Raw genomic sequence first — 13,886 nt, 5'->3', positions numbered from 1 at the left:
TTTGCAAGCAGTGAAGTGGGATGTTGGTCACCATTGAACCCCTACAGTAACTTTGTTGTTATACGTCCTGGCCCTGGCTGTTAAGTTTGACAGGTTTGGCTTTTGTCCTAGGTACTGTAGGTTGACTTGGCTATAGGATTGAAACTAGATTTGGAGTTTGCAGATTGAACTCTGTGCTGAGGGAATGCCCGTTGGGACCAGTGGGTGCATGTGTCTCTAGAAGAGATCTGTAAGGTTACCACCTGAAGTATCAGGCCAAGCCATATAAAATTGACAGTAATAATCCATTTTTACCTACAGACATGACAGTTCTCTATGATTCAACCTAATATCTACAAAGGAGTTGGTTTAAGGACAATTCAAGGTTTGTCCTGAAGCTGGGAGAGCCTCCTTGTGTGCCTCTAGGTTGCAGGTTAGATGGGGGAGCGAGTACCGCAGAGGAACATTGGAGGAAGAGGCACACAGTGGAGGCTCCTCTCTCACAAAGACACATTTTGTGTGATAGTAGATCGAAACCCTTTCACTCTGATCCATTCAGAAACTTTTGATACCTGGACTTTATTAAAGGGGCTGTCACTTCCCCATTATCCCTCTTTGGGAGAATGCAAGGTATGCTCCCTTGCAGTAGTTGTTACTGTTAGCAGAGTTGACATTTGTGGACACATCCAGTGTAGACATGGATTGGGAATATGGGAGCCCCTGCTTAGAAGGTGCTCTCAACCTAGCTGGGGTGAGAAGCCCTCCTCCTGTGGGCAGGGGAGTGTGGTTCTAGGAGCGGGTTTCCCTGTGATGACATGTGGCCTGTGCATGCCGTGGAGAGCCATGACAGGAGTGTGGCCTGCCCTGTTGGGAGGGAGGAGTTTCTTACTCCTTACTAGGTTCATGTTCTTGAGAGAGGAACTTGATTGCTTAATGGGCTAAGAAGAAGATTGCTCAGTAGGGCCTGTCCGAAGGGCCCAGGAGAAATCAATAATGGAGAAGTCCAATTCTGCAACAAATTTTTTGAGAAGGACACCGCATTGTGGACATCAGCACCTTCTCTACATGACTTACAAGAAAGTTAATTTTGGCTTTTGGACAGTCCTGTTAATACTTCTGTTTTGTATTAAGTGATGAATTCCATGTTAAAATTATACTGGCCAGTTGATACTTACCAAGGAAATGCTAGGCTCCTGATTCCAGTCAGTGGGTTTGGATATCCTAATCTGTGCTCTCCTCTCTTCTAGAATATGAGTGTTCTGCCCGTATTGGGAGCACATTGCTCAGTCTTTGAGTTATGCTCAGTTTCTTATTCCAGAGAATAAAATGTGTTTGGGTGCTGAGATTTTAGAGCTTTTCTGTAAGGTCAATACACTGAGAGAAGGCTTAATATTTCTTACCCTTTGGTATTCTACAGAAAGCTGTATTTGCTTTTACTTTTTTTTTTGAGACGGAGTTTCACTCTTGTTGCCCAGGCTGGAGTGCAATGGCGGCATCTCGGCTCACCGCCATCTCCGCCTCCCGGGTTCAAGTGATTTAATCTCCTGCCTCAACCTCCCGAGTAGCTGGGATTACAGGTATGCGCCACCACGCCCAGCTAATTTTGTATTTTTAGTAGAGACGGGTTTTCTCCATGTTGGTCAGGCTGGTCTTGAACTCCTGACCTCAGGTGATCCGCCTACCTCAGCCTCCCAAAGTGCTGGGATTACGGGCGTGAGCCATCGTGCCCAGACGTACTTTTACTTTTTTTTTAATCCAAAAAAAGTATGTGCATCCTTCTGTGCTGATAAGAGTGTATTTTGGGGATACACATTGAGTATCCCTTATCTGAAATGCTTGGAACCGGAGATATTTTGGATTTCAGTTTTTTTTCAGATTTTGGAATACCTTTATTTGCATTATACTGGTTGGACATCCTGGACCTAGAAATCTGAAATGTTCCAATGAGTATTTCCTTTGTCAGTTTTCAAATTTTGGAGCATTTTGGATTTGGGATGCTCAATCTGTGTATTTTTTCCCAACTATTTTAGAAATTTTTACTCATCAGAACCTTGATGACATCTCCCTGCACATAGTAATAATGTACTGTGCACTATTATAAAGCTCATTTGAATGCCTGACAAAATACATTACTCGTGATGTGATCTCTCTTGGCCTTGACCTTTTGCTCACTGAAGCTTATGGCCAGTGTTAATTTGTGTTATTTCTTAAATAACTTTCCCTTTCATTTTTAAATGATAAATTTACTTCTAACATGTTTTATGGTTAAAATTGTACTTTTTTCCTTTAGCGACATTCAAATGCATCACAATCACTTTGTGAAATTGTTCGCCTGAGCAGAGACCAGATGTTACAAATTCAGAACAGTACAGAGCCCGACCCCCTGCTTGCCACTCTAGAAAAGTATGTGTAAAACTCTGTTCTTGTTCTTCTTTCATATTGATGCTGTTCCATGTGTTACCATTGTGAGTGATTGGTAAGTGTTCCTTATGTGGGAATCATGTCCCTTGAAAATAACCTTGGGTGGATGAGAAGGTAGGGAATTCTGCCTCTTTTATCTCAGTAGAAGTTTGGCAGGATAAGAAGATAAATGACATTTATATCTAGACTTTGAGTTTTCCAATTATTTGTAAAATGGAATTCTGTAGAGCCATCCTAAGATGTGGTAGTCATTTAGAAATAACTGTCATCACAACTTCCAAGGGTCTTTTGATGAAGAATAGTCTTGTGTAAGTACGAATATCAGCGGCTTTTATCAGATGATCTTTAAGGCTTTATTGTATCTTTGCAGCTGATTAGGGACAGTTATTTCATGTTTAGGTAGAAGACAACTTGGGGATGGGATGCTATTTTTTCTAGATTCACATGTTTTCAGAAAGAATGTTTACTGTCGACTTCGCATGTATTTGACCTGCATTCAGACAGCTGAAAGTTATTTTAATAATCAGGCCATTCCTCACTATGGAAGAATAATTGGAAAGTATGCATACAGCTAGCATTGTTAAGTACTAATGGCAATCTTGCTTCGGTTTACTTCTATTATTGTTTTTAATGCTTTTGTCAATCCTTTTTATTCCTGCTATATATTGAGACTTTTGCATCTTTGGCTTAACTACCTGTAATGCCCTTTTATTAAAATAAAATGTTGTATTATTTCCTTGACACATGTAAGACAGGCAAGGAATACATTACAGAGAAGTTAACGTGTTTTCAACTCTGTCTTTGCGAAGTGGAGTTGTGTTTTCCTAGCATGTAGAGTACGACGGAGTTGAGTTCTCTGAAGTAGCAAAACTACAAAAGATTGCCGGCTTCCGAGTAAAATGGTATCTTACCTGTCCTATTTTAGTAATTCTTGCACTGTGGCATATATAGTCCTTTAAAACTTTTAAGACATCCCACATTCAAACACTAATTGTGGTATTAATTAGGTTGAACCTTGTAAAACTGCCATTTCAGTGGGTTAGAAATGTTGAATGTCAGCAGTGTCATATGGCTCACTGCAGTGCTGCCCAGTAGAAATAGAATCAAAGCCACATGTAATTTAAAATGTTTTTGTCCAAAGTCTTGGAAATCCAGTGTGTATTTTACACTTAGAACTTGCTGGTCAGACGAGTTAAATTTTGGGTGCTTGATAGCCACATGTAGTGAATGACTCCCATAGTAGACAGTGCAGGTTCTGCCCGAATATCAGACTGCTTAGTAGTGATTGCTAAGTTCTTCAGTGCCGCTCCAAGCCCTCCATCCACGCAACTTTATTTGGACCCAATATGTAACCTAGCCACCAGAGCCCATGTGCACACTAGCTTTTATATTTCAAGCTGTGTTTTAGTCCTAGATCAGGTAACTAATTTCTGGGATGAAGATAGGTAAATACCTAGAGTTTATATCATTAAATTAGTTGGAGTAACTGTATTCAAATACATGGACCTGATGAATCAGTGGCCCTGTTGCCAAATAAAACCTCCATTGCATTTAATGGTGGCAAGAAAATCTGTCATAGTGCTTCCCACAGTCTGTTTGAGAATGAGAACCCACCGCTTCTAATATTTGACACACTGCACATCTTTTAGTGTCTGTTGATTCAGACAATACACACTGAGAAAAGATTTCTATTTTAGTAAACTTATTAATCATAATAGCATCTGTGTATATTTAATCTATTATGTGATAATATGTAATATCTATTTGATAAATTATCATTATTTAACAATGATATTACATTATTAAATCACTGTACTGGCAATACATAATGTACACATAGCTTGCTGAGCTCTGTATTATGATGCCAAGTAACCCACAGTGTGAACTCCACTGTATATAGGAATGTCACATGTGTAAATGTTAAGTGCAGATTAGCACATCTGGAAAAATTTGAAATGAGGTAAGATTAAAGAAGATACTAAAGAGTGGTAGTGGTACCAAGAAATCTCAGAAAACAGACTGAAGTGTTAAATAAACAATGTTTGGCTTGGGAAGCAATCTGGGCCTAAATTGAATGCATTTTATTTAGTGACTCTGGAAATTTTTGAAGTTCAAAAATTTTTAAAAAACAGTTTTGTTAGAATAGACTGTCTGAATTCTTTTTTTTTTTTTTTTTGAGACGGAGTCTTGCTCTGTCGCCCAGGCTGGAGTGCAGTGGCCGGATCTCAGCTCACTGCAAGCTCCGCCTCCCGGGTTTACGCCATTCTTCTGCCTCAGCCTCCCGAGTAGCTGAGACTACAGGCGCCCGCCACCTCGCCCGGCTAGTTTTTTGTATTTTTTTAGTAGAGATGGGGTTTCACCGGGTTAGCCAGGATGGTCTCGATCTCCTGACCTCGTGATCCGCCCGACTCGGCCTCCCAAAGTGCTGGGATTACAGGCTTGAGCCACCACTCCCGGCCCAGACTCTGTCTGAATTCTTGATACTAATGACCTTAGAACAAGTTGGGTTTGATCCCATTCATTTGAGCCAATTGGTTTTTTATAAGTGAATTTTTCCTGTGGCCATTCACATTTAAAAAAAAAAAAATGAGCCATTGTCCCAAAGGCATGGATAAAGAACCTGGATGGCTTCATGCAGGAAACAGCTCATATCATAAGTTTTAGTGATGTCTATCCAGAAACTGCTTTTTTTAAAAACGTGAAAGTGAATATATTTTCTCACATGTAATTAAATACCTTTTTATTGAAAGAATGTGAAGGCGTTCCTTTTATTTTGTTTGATAAGCTTCAGTCCTTCGGTTTACTATTTCTTCTGGGTTTGCTGATATTTGTGTGTTCAGGTAAAACTCAGAATGTGGCGCAGCTATTGTGGTATTGTATTTTGACTGTCAAGTTTTCGCTGGTTATTATGTTTTTCTTGTCCATTAGTAGAATTCTTTCATGGATACGATAGACTTCCAATTTGATACAACAGTGAAATGGCTAGGGCCTCTCTTAGCTATTCCCTTCAGGCATCTGTGTTGACAAAAGTGACAGTGCCTGCTGATGAGTAGGAGTGCTATGACTGAATGAAGAGAGTGTGGACTTCCACAATCGCATGCTGTCAGTACCCCTCCACATGTGGTGAGGCTGCTGTTGAAGAAAAACATATTTATTGTTAAAGTTTGTTTTCCAGAGCTCGGTTCCATACCGAACAGTTAGTGTATAGGCTGCTGTGTGTGATGTGACTTTTATAGTACTGTTTTGGTGAGAGGTCTCACAAGCAATTTAATGCTGGTTTGGGAGTACTTGAAAAACCTCCTCCTGCAAGGGGACCCTCTCAAGTTAGGTTAGATAACTAGTTTTGTTTCCCCAAAATAGAGATTCTCTCCTACTTGCTGCCCTATGTTGGCAAGAGGCGGTCAAGGAACTGGTGTACAGTACACTGAACACAACTATACCTTGGGATGAGGTGTCAGGTGAGCAACCAAGGACAACCCAGCTGCCTGTCACACTGTAAGGGAGATTCGAGACTCCATTTCTTTTTCTTTTTTTGCAATGGAGTCTCGCTTTGTCATCCAAGCTAGAGTGCAGTGGTGTGATCTCGACTCACCGCAAACTCTGCCTCCTGGGTTCAAGCGATTCTCCTGCCTCAGCCTCCTGAGTAGCTGGGATGACAGGCGTGCACCACCATGCCCGGCTGATTTTTGTATTTTTAGTAGAAAAAGGGTTTCACCATGTTGGTCAGGGTGGTCTTGAACTCCTGACCTTGTGATCTGCCTGCCTCGGGATCCCAAAGTGCTGGGATTACAGGCGTGCGCCACTGCACCTCGCCTCCATTTCTTAATTCACGTGAATTTTGAAAATTACTGAGAGGCTAAGAGACTAAGGTTTTCCTTGAGAATATAAATTCAATGAACTGGTTTATGTTAATTGTGATCTTATGATGTATATGAGAGAAGTGTAATGGAAAGAGCCTGCAGATAATGCTTTTTGGACACTTAATTTAGTCATATTTATTTCGTTGCTGCCATTTTATTTTGCTTTTTCAAATTTTATTTGTAGAGTAAAATGCAGCAACTGATGTTTTCTTTTTTCTGTTTCAGATCTTTGCTAATTACACATTTATGCCTTTGTGGGAAAACGTTCATGAACATTCATGGGTTCTAATAGCCTCTCTGAATGTTTTCCCTTCTTTAGTGAGGGTGAAAGTTTCTATGTCTTCTTGCCACCCCCAGCCCCAGTCATCATCATCATCATCATCATCATCAGAGTCTTGGTTTGAGTAGGAGGTGACTTTGTCTTGAAATTCTGTTGGCTCTCAACAAAATTGGCAAAGACAAGCATGGCCCAGGTTATTTTGCTGAGGGAAAGAGATAGGAGGGTGAGTGAGTGTGTTTGTGTGCGCGTGCATGTGTGTAAATTATAAATAGGATCAATTGCCTACTTTAATAAGTATATAGAAATAAAATAGTAAAACAAATATGCCCAAGTGTGATTGAACTCTTCAGTGACGCTTGTCTTGTGCCGTCGTTTTTTTTTCTGAAGTTGTTGGTGATAAGTGATACTGCAGTTAGTGATTATTGATTTGTTTCCCTAGGCAAGAAATTATAGAGCAGCTTCTATCAAATATTTTCCACAAGGAGAAAAATGAATCAGCCATAGTCAGTGCAATCCAGATATTGCTGACTTTACTTGAGACACGGCGACCAACGTAAGCTTTTCTTATGTCTTACAAAATGAACCATATTGTTTTGCTTTCAGATTTTTTTAAAGTTAAGAGTTAAATTCTTGGTGGATAAGCTGTCATAGAGTACCTTTGAATTGCAGTTGCTGATTCTCCTCCTACTATATGAACCATAGCCAAGTTTTATATGAATACCACATATAGGGATGCAGTTGAAAACTGTGGTTTGGTGACACTATTTATTGGCAGCATTTAGACTAGTCATTTTTTTTTTTTTTTTTGTAGTAGTAGTTAGGAAAATGCTATTATAATAAATGCTATAATCAAAAATGTATGATGGCTCAGAAACAGAGAAGCTTATTTCTTGCTCATGATAATTGAAAATAGGTGTTCCTGGTCAGTGGGTAGCTCTCCTGGTCATTGAGAAAGTCTTTCTATCTTGTGATTCCTTTCATTCCTTTTTACAGATACTTAGACCTTCAGGTGGTGTTTTCCTGGGTTTCACATTTGATGGCACTGCAGTTGAGGCTGTCTTAAAATGCATGGGCAAGTGGCTTGAGCCTTTAAGGACGAATTTCTGCTACGTGTTTTATAATCAGAAATAAAGCCTGCTTTTCCCATGTGTGGCCTTCCGCCCCTAGACCAGCCATTTAATGTGTGTCGTGTTATTCTTTATAGTTTATGTCCAGTGCAGATTTACTTATTATCAGAGTTTTCTAACTGCTCTTAGAGCATGAGAATCGTAAGTTTTCCAGGATTGTGTGATATAGAGATTGGAATTTGTATTTTTTACCCCAGTATTCATTCATTAAACAAGGGACAGAGTCCATCCTTAGCATATGAAACTTCAGCCATTCAAGGTTTCTGTATTTACTTTTGATGGTGTAATTTAGGTTTCTAGCAAAATAGTGAAGACAACCTTACCAACCAACCCCTGCTTCCCCAATTCCTGATCTCTGTTGCTGCTTTGCCTAATCTTTGGTCAATACTAATGGAAGGGCAATGTGGTGGCACTGCTTCAAGTATGTTGTAGTTTGGGGGTTGTTTGCCTACCTGTGTCTTTCTAGGAAAATCAGTGCCCTCTTCCTACTCCAGCGGTACAGTACCCTCTTCCTACTCCAGCGGTACAGTACCCTCTTCCTACTCCAGCGGTACAGTACCTTCTTCCTACTCCAGCGGTACAGTACCCTCTTCCTACTCCAGCGGTACAGTACCCTCTTCCTACTCCAGCGGTACAGTACCCTCTTCCTACCCCAGGGGTACAGTACTCTCTTGCTACTCAGGCTACAGGGCCATCACATCATCTCTTAAAAGTGGTTTAAAAACTCATTTGGTGGTGCTGTGAGGTTCATACTACTTGAGAAATAAATGAGGGAAAAACAGCATAAAGTTTTGCGTGTGGAAGTGAAAAACATAAATGTACAACTTAAAGAGCAAACAAAGTTAACAGTAATATAAGAAACAATAAAGGGAAATTTCTGACCAGAAGGAACTTGTCCTAAAACCAGAAAAGGTTTACCAAATACCACGCAATGCAAGATTGAAGTTTTAAAATAGGACTCAGGGCCAGGCGTGGTGACTCACACCTGTAATCCGGGCATTTTGGGAGGCTAAGGCGGGCAGATCACTTAAGGCCAGGAGTTCGAGACCAGTCTGGCCAATATGGTGAAACCCTGTCTCTATTAAAAATACAAAAATTAGCTGGGCGTGGTGGCGTGTGCCTGTAATTCCAGCTACTCGGGAGGCTGAGGCAGGAGAATCACTTGAACCTGGAAAGCGGAGGTTGCAGTGAGCCGAGATCATGCTATTGCACTCCAGCCTGGGCAACAGAGTGAGACTCTGTCACATATAAAAGAAATAAAATAGGACTCAGATCTTAGCTCTATACTGATAAGATTTCTGAATTCTGAGGATAAAGAATAAATCTTAGAAGTATCTGTATAAGAAAAAATGGGCTACCTGTGAAGCCAGTCAGATTGCCAGATGTCTCCTTTATGAAGCTAAATAAATACTGAACAACAGAGTGCAGGATTCTGAGGCTGAAACATTTCTGTTGGTATGTGAGGGCAAACACTCAGTGTTTCATCTGTGTACTGTTGATGAGATGAAATTACTTGAAGATAGACTTTATTAAAGCCAACCAGAAAAATAAGAATGAAGAACTAAGGGAACATATTGGTAAATTATGATCAAGAAATGGGTAGGGATGTGACAGTATTATTATGAAGTTTAAATGTTAAGAATAAATAATCGAAATAAGTCAAATATTTAAAAATGGAAGGAGTTCCAGATTATTTTAACAAAATTCAAGAAATAAGGAGAAAAGTGTCAATTAGTACATATTGCAGTTCTTATACTGGGGCAGTTGAGGTACATGCTTATACATGGTATCTTCATCTCAGTAAAATTATAGTTCAGGTATGGTTTTAAATAAATGTAGTAGAATAACAATAGGTCATGTAACTTCCAAAGCATCTTAAAGGTCAAAGAGTAAGGAAACTCTGACAATCCCAGACACAAGGGACCCTGGCAGTCCAAGACACACACTTGCAAGCCCTTCTGGACAAGAAATACTAACGGCAGGGCAGAGACCAGAGAAAGCTTTCATTGTAGTTTAGGCCTGAGGAATGGAGGAGCAGCCTTGGGAGAAATACACACTACACCTCCAGGATCCTTCTCTATTCTTGCCCCTACTGAACAAAACTCTTAAGCCACTGAGAACAGGTTAGCAATAAAAGCCCTCTGTCCCCTGGTAGAAGTGGGAATACGTTCTAGATCCACACCATTAGAGAATCCCGTACCACGAGGGTAAGGGCAGGATCACTGAGAAGGCCCCAACCCTAGACCCGGGTACACTTCAACTGCCTAAGACTGAGGTTGAACAAAGCAGAGCATTCCTGCATCCTTTCCTTCTCCACCAGGCCTCTCGTGATCCAGTAACAACACTGCTGTGGAGGAAAGGCTGGCGTCAGGGAGGAGCCTTTTGTAAGTCACAGGAGCAAGTTTAAAGAGAGGACCTCAGCTGATGGGCAGAGCAGACAGTGAGAGACACCTGGCAAACTGGCCTTAGCCGTAAACACCAAGTAACTTGAGACAGACTTGAAGTTCTTAGTGCACCTTGAGAAATCATAGTAACAACAAAGCCCAAACCTAGCTCTGCAGATGACTAGATTGGTTCAAATCCCCACACGTAAGACCTAGAAAAGAGAAATGTTTATTCTTATATAAATGCTATTTACATCAGTTTTTATGTAAGATGTCTGTCTATCAACCAAAAATTACAAGAAACAAGATAAAAACGCCAACAAACTGTCAAGGGAAAAAGCAGTCAGTAGAACTAGATTCAAAAATGTTGGAACTGTCAGATAATTTAAATGTAAATATGACTATGTTAAAGACTTGTGGGAAAAGTGGAAAATATATGAATAGATGAAGAATATTAGCAGAGAGATGTAAGAGCCTATGGAAATGCTAGAAGTGAAAAACAGCAGAAATGAAGAATGCCTTTGGGCTTAGTTGACATAGTTGGGAAGAGAATCATCATAGGACCTTAGAAAGTATCCATACTGAAGTATGAAGAGTTAAACAAAAAAGATACTTGTGAGCCGAGAAGTCCCAGCAATAATGACGTGCCTCCAGGAGCAAATGCAAGTGCCCAGAATCTTGGTTTCTATTACTGTTCTCCAATAAAAGGAACCAGAGCTCCTCAGAGAATTGGCTGGTTCTGTGACCAGGGCAAGAAACATGTAAGTCTGAAACAACTTACAGTACCAGAAAATAAGGAAATCCTCAAAATTAAAAAAAAAAAAAAATGAAAACCCCCAAATGATGGCAGCTGTCATTGGGACATTGGAACCAACTAAATAGAGTTCACAATAGTCAAAGCCAGAATAAGTTGTGTAATAAACTCATTTTGTGTTAAAGCCCAAATTATAAAATACATATATAAATGGGTAAAAGGAGACAGATCTCCCATGTAGAAGAATTCCAAATAGGTTACGTAGGTACTTCATCTTCAAGGAGGTAGAATAGCACTCTCTATTCCTAAGTGTGGACTGTGCATAATTCCTTCTAAAGAGTACAGTATGGGAAAAAGAGAATTGAAAATGTAACTTCACAGTGGAAAAACCTGGCAAACACTACCTCAGCCAGATATTCAGTTAATTGCTAGAGTCAAGCTCATTGGTTCACGCCTGAAACTCCAGCAGTTTGGGTAACTGAGGTGAGAGGATCGCTTAATCCTGGAAAAGCTGCAGTAAGCTGTGGTTACTACGCTGCATGCAGCCTGGATGACAGAGGGAAACCCTGTCCCAGAAGAAAAGCCAATAGCCAATGTTTTGTTGACAGCATATACTCTTGATATGATGTATTAAAGATCACACTTTAGCCATGTAATCTTTCTCTCAAAACACCATAACCATAAGAAAAACTCCAGAATGTTCCAGTCAAGGGACATTCTGCAAAATACCTGACCATTACTCAAAACTGTGAAGGTAGGTAAAAACAAAGTCTGTTACAGCCAAGAAGAGGCTTAGGAGACTTGACAACTAAATATAAACTAAATATAATGGGTATCGTGGATGGGAATCTGGAACAGAGAAAAGACATTAGGTTAAAAACTAAGGATAGCTACATAAAGTATGTATTTCATGTATCGATACTGGTTCATTAATTGTGACATGTACAATACTAATGTGTTAATAGGGGAAAGAAACTGTGTGGCTTCTATGGGAACTCTGTACCATCGTTTTTTGTGTATTTATAAAATTATTCTGTAGAAGTCGACAGAACATTTAGAAGGTCATTAAAAATGCAGAAGACTTAACGCTGGCAATCAGCTTGACCTAATTGAGACTTGTAGAACACTCCCCTAGCAGCAGAGAATGCACATTCTTTTCAGGTGTACATGAAGCTTACCAAGTGTCTTAGCTCAGGCTGCTATAAAAAACTGCCATAGACTAGGTGACTTTAAACATCATTTATTTCTTACAGTTCTGGAGACTGAGAAGTCCAACATCAAGGCACTGGCAGATCCAGTGTCTGGTGAAGGCTTCCCTCCTGGTTTTCAGACAGCTACTACCTTAATATGGCTTCACGTGGCAGAGAGATTGGAAGCAAATTCTGTTTCTTCTGATAAGGATACTTACTCCATTTAGAGGGCTCTACCCTCATGACCTAATTACCTCCTGAGGGCCCCATTTCCTAATATCATCTTATTGGGAGTTAGAATTTCAACATAGGAATTTGAGGAGACAGACAATTTGCTGATAATGAGACCAGTTTCTCATAATAAAACAAATTTAATAAATTTAAAATAATAAGAATCATGTAACATTTGTATTTATACTTTGTTTAAAGTAGAAATCAATAAGAAAGATTTCTGAAATAGCCTCAAATACTTGAAAATTAACACACTGCTAAATAATCCAAGTGTCATAGAGGAAATGACAAGGAAAATGAGAGAAAATATTTTGAGCTAATTGATAATGGAAATAGGACTTGTCAGAATTTGTGGAATGCAGTTAAAGCAGTAGAAGGAAATTTATAACATTAAGTGGTTATGTTAGAAAAGAAGAAAGAGTGTGTATCAATGATCTAAGCTCCTGCCTTACAAATTAAAGGTAAAGGCAGGGCAAATCCAAGGCAAGCAGAAGGAAAGAAATAATAAAATTCAGAGCAGAAGTCAGTAGACTGGTGAGAAAAATAATACAGAAAATCAGTGAAACCGAAAGCTGGTTCTTTGAAAAGATCAATAAAATTGATAAACTTCCATCCAGATTAGGAAAAGAATAGAAAAGAGACAAATTACAAATAATAGGAATGACTGTGTCCTTTGAACTTTAACACTGTTTCCTGTGGACTTTAGATGAATAATAAGAGAATACTACAAACAATGCATTAAACAGATTCAGCAGTTTATATGCGATGGAAATAATTGCCAAAGATCACTGAAGAAGAGGCAGGTAGCCTGAGCAGCCCCATATCAGTTGAAGAAATTGAACTTACATTTAAAACCTTCAACGAAGAAAACTCCTGGCCTAGATGGGCTCCATTGGTGAAGTCTACCAAAGATGGAAGAACTCTGTCAGAATATAGAAGAGGGAACTCTTTCCAACTCATTTTATGTAGCCAGCATCACCTTGAAACTAGACTAAACTACACAAAATCATGGGAACAAAAACTAGATTTGTTCCTCTGTATCTGCTAAGGATTGGTTCTAGTACTCCCATGCACACCAAAATCTGCGGTTGCTCAAGTCTCATAAATGGCATAGTATTTGCATATAACCTACACATATCCTCCTGTGTACTTTAAATCATCTCTGGATTACTTATGCGTAATACAATGTAAATGATATATGTTATGCTCTTTTATTATTTTAAATAGTATTATTTTTTGTTTGGCATTTTTCTCCACCTTTTTTTAGAGATGCAGTCTCACTATGTTGCCCAGACTGGCCTTGAACTTCTGGCCTCTAGTGATCCTCCCGCCTCAGCCTCTTAAGTCGCTGGGACTAGGTGAACCACCTTGCGCAGCTCTCTTTGAATATTTTTCATTTACAGTTGATTGAGTCAGTGGATGTAGTGCCTGTGAATGCAGAGGGCCGACTGCAAGTAGCAAGATGCCACAAGAGCTGAAATGTAAAATTCCTCAAGAAAATACGAGTGAATCAAGTCTAACAGTATATTGTAAGGATAATACATATCATGACAAAGTGTGGTTTGTCTTCGGAATGCAAGGCTCATTCATCCTTCAAAAATCTTCACATCAACAGACAACAGATCTGATCACATCAGATCAATGAAGAAAAACCATATCA

At 39.6% G+C, this 13,886-nt stretch overlaps 1 protein-coding gene across 24 annotated transcripts in view; it reads left to right on the top strand.

Moving 5' to 3' along the window:
- The window catches only part of PPP6R3 (protein phosphatase 6 regulatory subunit 3), a 155,863-nt gene that overhangs the window by 87,422 nt on the left and 54,555 nt on the right, over positions 1-13,886 (top strand). For all 24 annotated transcript variants that reach the window (XM_007960181.3, XM_037998923.2, XM_037998921.2 and 21 more), the window contains 2 exons: positions 2,270-2,382; positions 6,980-7,093. In XM_007960181.3, the coding sequence (XP_007958372.2) occupies positions 2,270-2,382; positions 6,980-7,093 (227 nt within the window). The remainder of the gene's footprint in view (positions 1-2,269; positions 2,383-6,979; positions 7,094-13,886) is intronic.

Source organism: Chlorocebus sabaeus, chromosome 1 (genome assembly GCF_047675955.1).
Source record: "Chlorocebus sabaeus isolate Y175 chromosome 1, mChlSab1.0.hap1, whole genome shotgun sequence".
In the NCBI taxonomy this organism is placed as follows: Eukaryota; Metazoa; Chordata; class Mammalia; order Primates; family Cercopithecidae; genus Chlorocebus; species Chlorocebus sabaeus.
This window is presented reverse-complemented; position numbering and strand designations above follow the sequence as displayed.